The following is a 13,599-nucleotide window of genomic DNA, read 5'->3' on the forward strand; positions in this document are numbered from 1 at the left end:
TGCTGAACAGTATCTAACTAGCATCAGTTACATGTACTTTTGTGGCGTTAGACACTGCACCATACGCAGAGCGAATAGTTTTTAAAAGGCATCAGTTGCATGCTTGTGTTCAAAAAGTAGTGATTTTCATCACAATAGTTAGCAAGAAGTAAGCAGTAAGACAATTCAAAACTGTTTTGCTCACTGCAGTTTCAAGCATTAAGGCTTGGAGATGCCAGAAACAGCTGGGAGTGAAAATGGAATGATATCACTACTTCAACAAGTTAGAATGAAGAATTTGAAGGTATCAGCAATCATCTTGAATGTTACAATAAAAATGAAGATTTGGAGGATGCAATTATTGATAACATTGTATAAAGGCTGTCCATTATTTTTGTAAGTGCCTGTGCTGATTTTGTTAATTTACAGTCAACTAAAAGAACATGGCAGTGTACACTAGATTAATTCCTCTGTCAATAACAATTAGGAATGAATGAAATCCTGTAGTAATATTGGTAGTGTTCCAATTTATTCTCTATTTCATTTAACTGTATTTTAACTCAGTTACATGGTAGTTTGTATTTTTTATACTTTTTTAACAATTTCCATGAAACTTTGACTAATTTGGGCAGCTGCTCAATTAGGCAAAAAGTACTGGTCCCAATGTGTCCCAATTAACTGGAATCCACCGCATATGCACATATATATAATACAAATAGTTAGATAGATGGTATATTATATGTAACACATATGTGTATATACAGATCATATGTACAGTCATATCCAGTGACTATAGCAAGCATGCAAAGATTAAGTGGTCGTCATAGATGTGATGTGCACAATGCACACAGCCCAGAATCTATGGTGAGGGTATTGTGAGAACTGGGAGAGGAATGAAATGTTTCTCCTGCAGTGATATAATCTCTCCACCACCACAAAATGACATGATAAAATAACTTACATTTTAAAATGTTTGGAAAATCAGGGCCTGTTGGTACTCAGGAAAAACGACAACTCATAATTGCTAACTCATATTAAAAGATCTTCCAACAGGGTGGGGAAAAATGGGCCATAATCACTTGATCTTGGGCTCGCCTCCAATTAGAATATGACTGGTCTGAAGATTAATTCGATCATCCATTGCCTCAAAATCTGATTGCCTAATCCAATGTTATTTTCAGTACTATCTGATTGAAAACTAGCTTTTCTGGGAGTAGATTGCAGACATGAAAATAAACAAAGCAACAGAAAAATAAGTAGGAGGGCAAATGTGACAAGGATATTGTGCAACAAAGCAAAGATAGATTAAATGGCACAGCATAAATTTCCTAAATGGAGTTTAATATGAGAATGTTGCAAGGTCATGCAATTCAGAAAGGGAAATCAAAAGGCAGATTATTATCTAAATGGAGAGAGATTGCAAATAAATGAGTACAGAAAGAAGTATGTGTCCATGTGCAAGAATCACAAGAAGTTAGCAGGCAAACAGCATATTGACCTTTATATAAGAAAGAGTGGAGTTTAAAAATAGGGAAGCTTTGTTTGTACAGGGTGTGGATGAGGACACACCTGGAGTACTCCACACATTTATTTTAGGCGTAGAGGCACTGTAGAAACAATGGAGGTTCATCTTGTAAATTCTTGCATTGAGAAGCTGAACAAGTTACACCTGTACTCTGTGGAGTTGAGAAAATTCAAATTGCAAGATACAAGACCCTAAGGGGGTATGATAGAGTAAATGTTTTCACTAGTGATGGACATATGCCTTGAATTCCTTGTACATCTAAATTACTATACAAACAAAGGTGCATAGTTACATGGCGAGAGGAGAGTCATTTAAAACTGATGTGTGTGTAGAAATGCCTTCTCATCTGGAATAAGGAATTTCTGGAATACTTTGCCTGAGAGGGGTATGAAGGCTAGATCATTAGCAGTTATTCTAATCATTATTAGATCAGATACATTTTTTAAACACTGTGGAGTTGAGAGCTAAACAGTACTGGCACAGAAGAAGAAATGAGGCCTGATTGAAATTGACTATGATGATATTGAATTGTGAGGTAGAGCTGAGTGGCCTACTTCCTACCTTGTGTTCTTGTGCAACGACCATTTTCTAGTCCTTTTGCACCTTGCTGGAAATGGAACTATTCTCTTTGCAGAGTGATAGGTCCCACACAGGGTGACATTGCTGCCTGTGAAACAGTCCCTTTGAGCCATTTTTCTGGGAATTGTAAATGACCACTTCCAGGATTACAGGGTTTTAGTGAAGCACTGGATTTGTATACTGTAAAGTTGAGACCCATGCTTACATCAAAATCTTTGGTTTACTCTATGTGACACCAGTCCCCTTTTCTATCCAGCATTCTTCTTCCCTTTGATCTCCCAAGGTCCTGACATATTGATGTTTCAGCTCCACTGAACGTCTAATTCCTCGTGGTCCCAGCTTCCTCCAGCACTCTGACAGCAGTGGGGAGGGCCCACACTTTCAATTAGGAAAACAGCATTAAACTTTCACTGGAGGCAGAAGCCTAGCACAACAAGTTGCAACATGGAGCCTGATGACTGAATTGATTGCCATCCACAGCAATGACTACCTGGTTTAGTAATTTAGATGTGTAAGAAATTCAAGGTGCATGTCCATCACTGTGACTTCAGCCAATTGCCATCTCATTGTGGCAACTAAAGGTGCAATGGTACTTGGTTGAAGGGGATACAATTGCTGGGACTTAAGCAAAGTCACACAGACATTTTTTTAAATAATCCATGCATTGGTTATTAATCAGAGTATTTCCACTATAATCTCAACTTCCCGGAAGGCCATTCGGGGAATTGTGTGGGTAATTGGGTCTTGTGGAGAGGGATACACCATTTAACCTTTTGCGTTTGTTTGTGTGTAGTTTTCCATTGATTCTATTGCATTTCTTTGTTCTACTGTGAATGCCTACAAGAAACTGAATCTCAGGGTTGTATATGGTACTTTGATAATAAATTTACTTTGAACTTTGATTTTATTCCACCATTCAGCTGAATCACACCTGATCTAGAATTCACTCAGCTGCTTTAATACATATTTAACCAACTTGAAATAATTGACTTTTTCTGCAGTAGATCATGCTCAAAATACAACCCAAGTAAGCTTGTGGACCCTTTACAAAAGGAATAAAAATATTGCACACATATAGTCATTTTATCTGGTAAATATAATCACTTGAAATGTACACCAATTTCATCTTGTGCTTACAGCATTACCCAGGCAGGCATGCAAAGGTGGTCATTGCAGATGTGATAGGCAAACTTACACGTTCTCAGACAGCACGTTATGGTGAGAAAATAATAAAATAACTTTGAAGGCTGGGAAGGAAAACCTTCTCAAATTTAGTCGGTAAACAGATTGAACAAAGTGAATCCTCCAGGAGCTATCCAGGCTTTGACTGGTGACAATAAAAATAAGCATTTTGTAAAACTATGTTATACTATTCAAATAGTGGTCCAAGAATGAAAAACAGCAGAGCTTCCTTTCTAAATACAGACCAACCCCATGTTACTAATGGCCGACTTATGGACACCTCTACACACAATGAGCTCCCATAATAACTAAATTCAAAGGTTTGACATGCATTATTTCTACCGACTGCAATTCCATTTTTAATAATTGTTCTACTCGTGATACTCTCAATATACAATGGAAGTACAGTTATCATATTGAATGATTCTTGTGTGTTTTCTGACTCATAAACAAAACCATTCATAAAAAAGGAACTTGTTCATTCCTGAAGGATGGTTTGTAATAATATAATAACATCTTTCCTCACTACAGCACCTTATTTCTTCTTAAATGCTTGGTTAAAAAAGACATTTATCTACAGATTAAAACTCCCTTTTTCTGTGTCAACATAGTTCAAATAAGTTGCATTTTTTGCCCTTCACTGACCCATACTTTTTGAACCATACACTGAAATATCACGAGGGAGGGAGGGGAGGGGAGGGAGGGAACGTCGACTCAGACCATGAGAGGCCTGCGTCGGGCATTTTCATGCCTTACAAGGCACAGATTGGAAGTCTGTGTGGGGCGCTACTGCTCGCACAGACTACAGCAATGTGTGATTAAGTGCCTTGCTCAAGGGCACAAACATGCTGCCACAGCTGAGGCTCAAACAAGCAGCCTTGAGATAACTAGACGAACGCTTTAACCACTTGGCCACGTGCCCAACACAATATCATGAAATCCTGAGTAAAGTCTCTGGTAACTGACTGGACATTACAAACCTTCCATGTATCAGGTGCAATAAAAAGAATAAGATTCCCCTTTTAAAACAACACACACATGCCAAAGCAAATTTCAAAGACGCAGCACTGAATCCAATTAGTCAATTGAATGAACTTCTTGAAGCAAATTCAATTTCTTGTAATGAAAAAAGGTCTATTGAGACATTTTGTTTCTCTCTTTTTCTTTTGAGAAGATTTCTAAGGAGACACAAATTTCCATCAAAATGTGTAAACATTTTGCTTACATTTGTGTAAATGAAGCTGCCTTAAGGCTGACCTGACACATCTTTCCACAGAGCAATTGCTCCTTTGCTTTTAGGCAGATTTAAACTTATTTTGTGTCCCAGTCTGAAAATAGCCAGCAGCATGCTACCTAATTGGCATTAATCCAGCACTCTCCTTCCTCCCAGTAAAAATGACACACTGGATAAGGCATAAAGTTTGGCAGTCATGGCTCACAGTGGCTCCAGGGAACAGTATGTACATCCACGTGCTGGTGACAGCCACAGCAACAGCAACTGCAGCAGCAACTGCTACGCTGGGGCATTACAAGTTGCTTTTTGAGACTAACCAGCTTCTTGGCTTCATGAGCATCCTTCTCATCTCGGAGCTTCTTGTTCATCTCCCTGATTGAGAGATAGAGATGGATGTTTAATTAGCAATCACCCTACTGAACTGTACAGCACCTTGTCCCACCAACTCCATCCCGCGGGACTTAAATACTAATGAATCATCAACAGTTACTTCTGATAAGAGGTGACTGTAGGGAGTAAAATCACCTTTCAAGCTCAGAATTGTTACACAGCACTATCTTTAATGTTATAATTAATTTGTTCCTGTGATTTAGATACTTGTTTAAACACACAATCAAACATAACAGCTTAGTGTTATTAATCCCACCCAGCTGTTATTTGTGTCCTTCCATGTGTCTCTAAAACTTGGATTACCTACAGCAAAAATTGCCACTCACTATCTCAACAGGACACTTCCTTTTGTCAAAAAGAGAAAGTCTCTACATTGTGTATCTCCAACTTTTATGAATAAAGACGCTTTCAGGAATAATCAGTGTGCTACCACATGGAGAACCTGCCAGCCTTACTTTCTCAACTCCACTGTACTATGATGAAAGCATTGATTGTGCTTGTAATACGTAAAATGTGGAAAAAGTTGGCAAGAACAGATAAGTTGAGGGTACACACAAGGATTCTGCAAATGCTCAAAATCGTGAGAAAAACACACAAAATACTGGAAAAACTCAGCACGCCATAGACGGGAGTAAAGAGTTGAAATTTTGGGCCCAGATTTCCCCTCCACAGATGCTGCCTGTCTTGCTGACAGCTTCCAGCATTTTGTTGTGTGTTGTTCAAGTTGAGGGGAAAAGTTGTCCATTCCTGCTCCTCTTTTAATTTTCCTTTATTCACGTGAAGACTATATTTTTCCCTGTCATTTTATTTTCACATCTAAATCAGATTGAATCACAACTCCAGTAACCAGGATTCAGTCCTAAGCAACACACACAAAATGCTGGAGGAATGCAGTAGGTCAGGAAACATCTATGGAAATGAATAAACAGTTGACATTTCAGGCCGAGACCCTTCTTCAGGACTGAGAAGGAAGGGGGAAGATGCCAAAATAAAAAGGTGGGGAGAAGGTGGCTAGCTGGAAGGTGATAGGTGAAGCCAGATGGGGTGGGAAAGGTCAAAGGCCGGAGGAGAAGGAATTTGATAGGAGAGGAGAATGAACTGATGGAGAAAGGAAAGGAGGATGGGACCCAGGGGACAATAATAAGTAGGTGAGAAGTAAAAGATCAGAATAGAGAATAGAGGAATGGGGGAGGGGGTAGTGGTGGAATATATTCACCAGAAGGAGAAATCGCTGTTCCTACCATCAGTCTACCCAGATTAAATATAAGGTGTTGCTCCTCCACCCCGAGTCCTTTACAAAGTAGGGCTTTCCAATACACCTCAGTAATTACCTGAGCAGCTCCAGCTGTCTCAATAGACTTTCTCTCTCCTTCTGCATGTTCTTTGACACCTTCAGAACATCCCTGTTTTGAAACAAAGGCAGTATGTCATAATTGCACTGTTGTGTTGGACAACTGAGGTTCATCTTGGTGACTGAAAAAAGTCATTCAAAACATGCTTGATACATAGCAAGTTGTACTTTGGAACTGCAAAGCCAGATTAAACTTCCTTCATTTGTGAACCGCCCACTGAAACAGACAGAACTTAATTGGTAAATGGATCATTGCCCTAAGCTTTGATCAGGGGTACCCAACCGGAAGTCCACGCACCCCTCGGTTAATGGTAGGGATCCATGGCACAAAAAAAGGTTGGGAACCCCTGGCTTAGATAAACAGCCTAAAGAACCTCAGTACTATTGGTTGTACAAGGAATCAGAGGGTCCTTTCCAGTTAGTGACACCATAAATGTGCAGTTTCGAATAAATAGGCCTGTATACATTCTCTGATATTAAATAGAACCATTGAATCAAGGGCTATATAAATTTAAGGAGCTTTGATGAAGGATGGTTAGTTTACACATAGCCATGTGCAGTGTCTGAATAGTGCCAGGCAGTTTCTGTCATGTTGCCAACACTGATAAATTTATAAATATTCTACATGAATTCTTTCAATAAACTCCCTCAATATTTGATTCTCAACATTCCTCTGAAGAGGCTAGCAAACTCCCCAACCATTTGAATACAGATTACTTTTGCAGAGTTAGTAGCTATGAGCAATGAGTACTGGATTTACCAGAAATTCCCATGTCCAAGAAGTGGATAATAATGAGAACATTTAAAGCATCAAGCAAACTAAAATATGAAAGAAAACTAAACAGTATCAGTGTAAGGAGAGGGGGTGGGGGTGTGTGGTCGAATATATCTGCCCTGACCATTTATCATGTGAACTGTGACAAAATTAGATGTTTTCCAAAAGGAAATGCAGGGTTTGAAAAATGTTTATGTTACTAGTTTTAAAGTTGACTGAAATATAACAGGAATAAAATTAACAATGAAAAAAACATGAAGATTATTTTTAACACTATTTCTTCTTTGTTAGTCCAAGCATTACCTCCAATTATCACAAGGCCTTGACTTTTTCTTCAAACAAAAAAGAGCATTTATGTCCTCTTGATGCACTAAAAATGCTTTGCAAATCCTTACCTAATTTTTAAAGTGCTATGACAACAAAGCTTCTATGTTGTTTTGTTCTTGCAAGTCAATATTTGCTGCCATCTTTGCATTCTCTGAGGACATTAAGTGCATCCATGTCACTTTAGTCTGAAGTAGTTTGTAGGCCCAACTAGGATAGTATGTTCTCTATCCAGTAGGAATAGGTAGTTTTTAAATAGTTACTTTTCTGCTATCATCAATCAAATTTTGAGATTAGCACATGCAGTGTGCACTCAGCAGTAATCCACAAACAGTGATTGTGATACATAATTCATTAATTTGTTGGTGGTGTTGACTGAAGGGAACAATTATTCTCAATACTGAGAAACTATGTGATGATTCTTTGAGAAGAACAAAACAGGAGGATTTCGATGAGCTGTGTGTAACGCTGACTAACAGTTATAGTTCACTCCGTAGCAACAACATTCCAATAATCCAACGACTTCTCTTCTATCGTTTCATTACTCATTGATAGAATTGCTACGGAGCTATATCACTTTTTCATAACTCGTTATTTGGATAAATCAGGTAACATTGAAGTTTTATATAGCATGCCAAAGGCAGGATTTATTTTAAAATCAGAAACGAATGCTGAAACAAGTGCAACATAATCTTTTAGCTTCTTGAACATAGAATAGTACAGCACAGGAAAGGGTCTTCAGCCCAAATTATTGTGCCAAAGCAATTAAATTATTAATCAGACGGCCAACTAAACTAATCCTTTATACCTACACGATGTCCATATCCTTCCACTTTCCTCACATTCATGTGCCTATCTAAAAGTCTTTTAAAAGCCAGTGTACCTGCCTCTAGCACCATCCCAGGCAGTGCATTCCAGACACCCACCAGTCCTTCGATAAAAAAACTTGCCCTTCACATCTCCTTTGAAATTACCCCTCTCACCTTAAATGTATGCCATCACACATTTCAACCCTGGGAAAAATACACTGTCTGTCTACTCTATCTATGCCTCTCATAATCTTATAAACCTCTAGCAGATGTCCCCTCGGCCTCCACCGCTTCAGAGGGAAAAAAAACAAGTTTGCCCAACCTCTCATTACAGGACAGGCATTCTAATCCAGGGAGAATCCTAGTAAAGCTCTTCAGCCCCCTCCCCAGTGCCTAGACCATCCTTCCAATAATGGGGCAACCAGAACTTTATGCAATACTCAGGATGCAGCCTAAATAGAGTTCTATAAAGCTGCAACATATCTTCCTAACTTTTGAACTCAGTGCTTCAACTAATAAAGGGCAAGCATGCCATATGCCTTCTTAACCACCCTATCAACTTGTATAGCCACTTTCCAGGAGCCATGAACTTGAACCCCAAGATCATTCTGCTCATCAATACTGTTATTTAAATATCTTGCCCCTAATTGTACTTTCTCTTTACATTTGATCTACCGAGGTGAAACATTTCACATTTGGCTGGGTTAAACTTCACCTACCATATCTCTGCCCATATCTGCAACTGATCTATATCCAGCTGTAATCTTTGCCAATCTTCTACTATCTACTGCACAACACTGCCAATCTTCATATCATCCGCAAATTTACTAATCAACCCATTTTCATTTTCGTTCAGGTCTGCTCATGAAGAGCAGTGGGCTCTGTACAGATCCCTGTGAAACACCACTAATCATGGACCTCCAGACAGAACAAATCCCTTTGACCACTACCCTCTGTCTGCTATGGGCAAACCAATCCTGAAACCGATCAGCCAATTTGCCATTGATCCTATGCATCTTATGGTTGACAAGTCATGCCTATGCTTAATTACAAACATTTGTAGAAAAGCACTGCTGATGTATTCATTACATATTTTCCTTTGTACATATAAATTATTCTTCTATTATCACTTGTTAATGTTAAAAGCTGATTTAGATATCCTTAGAGTGCTTCAGTAAACCTTTTTCCATTTCGGTGCGCTGAGTACAAATCATGAACCCCAATATTTATTGGACATCAGACATATTCGGTTCAAATTTCATTTCAGTCTTTTCTGGACAGGAAATAGCTTGATCATTTGAAATGACAGAGAAATATATATTGTGGACAAAAACAGTCATTTCAACTTGAATAGTGATTACAGATTTTAATCAAGTTTGTTCTTCAGTAGAACTGACCTTTTATCATTCACAAATCCATCGCCTACTAGCAATAATTACTTTTTTATCACTTTAAAAAAGAAACATCAGTTGTCTGTTTCTGGTTAAAATCTGTATCATTATCATTAGCTTTAACTCTTTTTTTTCACTTTCAATATAAGGTAACAACGATCATGCAGCAAGATATAGTACGTCAGCATTCATCATCCCCAAAGTAATAAAGTAACATTCAAGTGTGACAGCATAGATTAAACTGGCATAATGCATTGCCAATCCTGGCTGTGTGTCCTTCATGATACCCTCCTGCCACCAGCACCATCCTATATGCCTCAGCCTGATCACCTCAACGGCCACTGATAAATACAAGCGTCATCACGCGAATGCATAATTTCTGGCTGCTGGTTAAACAAATCATTTTCTTTCCCATCATGAATATTTAAATAATAATTGAGTTAAAACATTTACAGCATGTGGCTTAATGCTCCTATAACTTTTCTCTCTGGGTTTACTCCGTAAAGTTATCTTGAGTTTAATTTTTAATTCCAAAACCACTCATGCACAAGCCCAGAGGATCACTAAAGCAAGCTGAGGAGGCTACAAGAAGATAAGATAATTGAAGCAGGAATAGGCCAAACCCACCCTTACACTCAGAATGAACCTACACCTGCCTCTACTCCTCAACCACACAGCCTGATACCCCTAGCCCTCAATTTGCCGTTGTTTTAAAAAATGCATTTACCTCTACCTTAAATACTTCTAGCATAAAGCATGCAAAGCATTTTCTGGAGAGCTTTCCAGAGTTTCTCCTACCCTCTATTAAGTGAAATATGTGTGTGTCTTCATTTTAAATGATCAATTCTAAATGGTAAAAGATGCAGGGAAAACTTAGGATGTCATCTAAATCCCAGTGACTGATCCAAAAACTTGGGCGCCGATACAAGAAAAGAGGAGAGAGATTTAAAAGAGACATGAGAGGTAACTTCTTTACATAGAGGGCAGCAAATACCTGGAATGAGCTTCCAGAGAAAGTGATTAAGGCGAGTACAATTGCAATATTTAAGAGACAAACAAGAGAAAATCAACAGATGCTGGAAATCTAAGCAACACACACAAAGTGCTGGAGGAACTCAGCAGGCCAGGCAGCATCTATGAAAAAGAGTAAACAGTCGACGTCTTGGGCCGAGACTATTTATCAGAAGTTCCTCCAGCATTTTGTGAATACTTAAGTAGCACTTGGATAGGTATATGGAGGGGAGATCTTTAGAAGGTCTAGGGCTGAGTGCGAACACCTGGGACTAGCAGGGAGGATGCATGGGACCAGTTGGCTGAAGGGCCTGTTTGTGGAGAATGTTATTCTATGACTCTTTGCTTAAAGATTACTTAGATGCCAGTGCCTACCTTGCTTTCTTCTGATGTTCATTTCGGGCCTCTTCTTGAAGAATCTGCAGGTGATAGCTTGTATTGTTCAGGTCTTGCTTAGTCCTCTCCAGCTGTTCCTGCAGCTCCTCATTCATCTGTCTCAGTCTCTCATTTTGCATCCTGACATCTATTTGCTCACAGTTAAACTCTTCGAATTGTTGTTCCAGCTGTCAATGTGATTGATCAAGCATCATATAAACGTACATTTTTAAAAACCTCTTGTTTAAATTATTTTACTGGGCAATGGGATTGCATTAGAAAATTCCCTGCCATCATCATCTTGGTGTTTACTGTTGATCAAAAAACAGTTATATTAATACAATGGTTATATTATCAGATCAGAAGCTTGATATCTTTGGCATATGGCTCAGCAGAGTCTTTCTCTCTCTCTCTCTCTCTCAGGCCCAAACTGGGATTGCTTTCTACTTCTCATTGACACTCAACATCAGCAATATTGTCCAGCACAGATCAGCCAGCTTGATTGGCACCTCATCAGCCATATTCAGCATTCACCACCTCTGGTGCACTGTCCCCACACTGTCTGTCATCTGCTAAGCAATGCCCCAAGACATCCTCAACTTCACCTCCAAAACATGGACCGACTACTGCTAAAGGGGTAAGGACAGCAAGGGCTTGCAAATATCACCACTGGCGAGTTCACCTCTAAGTTACTTGTGATTTTGATTTTCAAATCCTCTTCATTATTACTGGGCCAAAAAGCTGAAATTTCCTGCATAACAGTATTGTGGAAATGCTACTCAGTATGAGGATGGTGGCCACCATTAAGGCCCTTCACCATTCAGGATATGCCCTCTTCTCATTTCAGGGAGGATGTACAGGAGCCTGAAGAACCACTCTCAATTCAGGAACAGCTTCTTCCTCTCCACCATCAGATCTCTGAATGGTCCATAAACCCATGAAACTCCTTCTGCCCTTTTTTTATGTAATTTTATAATTCATTTTACATCTTCCACTGTTCTGCTGCCAGAAAGCAATAAATTCCACATTTTAGTGATAGTAAAGCTGATTCTGATTTCTGGATGTCAGATCATAACGTCTTCCCAAAATTAATTACAATTATGCAATCAATGCTCACCGTAGATTCGAAGACAGCTGCTCAGTTTGATGACAGTACATTCAGTCCGCATTTCAAAGAACATTGCTTAAAATGTGAAACAGATTCCAATAGAGGTTCTCTCATGTATCTCGCCATTGGCCATTTGGAATACATTAATATGTTGGGTCCAGGATATATCTTCTAAGATAATGATGCCCAGGAAATTTAAACTGCTCACCTTTTCCACTGCCGACCCCTCAATGAAGACTGGTGTGTTCCTCCCAACTTCCCCTTCCTGATTCTGATTCTGACAGAGGATGGAAAGGTCTCTTACAGAAGTGCCCAGTGAGACTAAACTAGAGTGATTTGGTGACACCAGGTATGCCTTCTTCCTCTTGAAAAAGAACAATATTCAGCATTGACAACTGATTGAAGTAATACGAGAACTGAAGCAATAACAGAGACAGATGGACGCCATGAAAAGGAATTACGCAATTCCCTAAATTCACCTGTCTAATATACTTTCCTGAAAAAGCACCTAAAACGACCTAAGCAGTTCCCATGGTAGGCTCCTTCAGAAAATCAGGAGGTATGGGATCCAGGGAAACATGGCTGCGTGGATTTAGAACTGGCATGTCCACAGCAGGTGGTAATAGGATGGAGTGTTTTCTGCCTGGAGGTTGTTGACCAGTGGAGCTTCACTGAAATCAGTTCTCACTGTGATTTTTATAACTTACTCAGATAAGGAAATGGTACGGTGGGTTAGTAAGGTTGCAGATGACATGAAGCTTGGTGGATAGCTTAGAGGGTTGTCAGAGGTTACGGAGGGACATTGATAGGATGCAGGACTGGGCTAAGCAATGGCAGATGGAGTTCAGTTCAGAAACATGTGAAATGATAGACTTTGGAAGGTCAAACCTGAAGGCAGAGTACAGGCTAAATAGTAGGATTCTTAGCAGTGTGGAGGAATACAGGATGCAAGTCCATAGATCACTCAACGTTGCTGCTCAGATTGATAGGGTGAATAAGATGGATGTTGTGTTGGCCTTCATCAGTTGGGGGACTGAGTTCAAAGGCCACAAGGTAACGTTGCAGCTCTAGAAAACTCTGGTTGGACCACACCTGGAGTACTGTGTTCAGTTCTAGTTGCCTCATTACAGGAAGGATGTGGAAGCTTTAGAGAGGGCTCAGAGGATGCTGCCTGGATGAACGATGAAAGGTTGCATGAGCTAGAGCCTCTTTCTTTCGAGTGAGGGTGCATGACACATGACCTGATAGAGGGGGATACGATAAGAGTCACTGATAGAGTGGAGAGCCAGCACCTTTTTTATCCCCATGGTGTGAATGGCAAATATGAAAGGGAATAAATTTAAGGTGATTGGAGGAAAGAATAGGAAGGTTGTCATAGGTAGTTTTTTTTATATTACACAGAGTGATGGGTGCAATGTATCTGCCTCCATCACCATCTCTGTCATCAACACTGACAGGTTGTGGTGGTAGAGGCAGATACATTATGGACATTTCACAGATTTAGGTAGACACATGGATGAAAGAAAAGTGGACGGTTATGTGGGAAGTAAACATTAGGTCAGAGCT

At 39.5% G+C, this 13,599-nt stretch overlaps 1 protein-coding gene across 3 annotated transcripts in view; it reads right to left on the bottom strand.

The window, feature by feature from the left end:
• Positions 1-13,599, bottom strand: part of cracr2b (calcium release activated channel regulator 2B) — a 168,763-nt gene that overhangs the window by 40,870 nt on the left and 114,294 nt on the right. For 2 of the 3 annotated variants that reach the window (XM_072272261.1, XM_072272260.1), the window contains 3 exons: positions 10,926-11,113; positions 6,221-6,292; positions 4,817-4,871 (listed from right to left, as the gene is read on the bottom strand). The exons of the other annotated variant lie outside the window; for it this stretch is intronic. In XM_072272261.1, coding sequence (XP_072128362.1) covers positions 4,817-4,871; positions 6,221-6,292; positions 10,926-11,113 — 315 coding nt within the window. The remainder of the gene's footprint in view (positions 1-4,816; positions 4,872-6,220; positions 6,293-10,925; positions 11,114-13,599) is intronic. 3 annotated transcript variants of the gene reach the window in all.

The sequence above is a fragment of the Mobula birostris genome, chromosome 11 (genome assembly GCF_030028105.1).
Source record: "Mobula birostris isolate sMobBir1 chromosome 11, sMobBir1.hap1, whole genome shotgun sequence".
NCBI classification, from domain to species: domain Eukaryota; kingdom Metazoa; phylum Chordata; class Chondrichthyes; order Myliobatiformes; family Myliobatidae; genus Mobula; species Mobula birostris.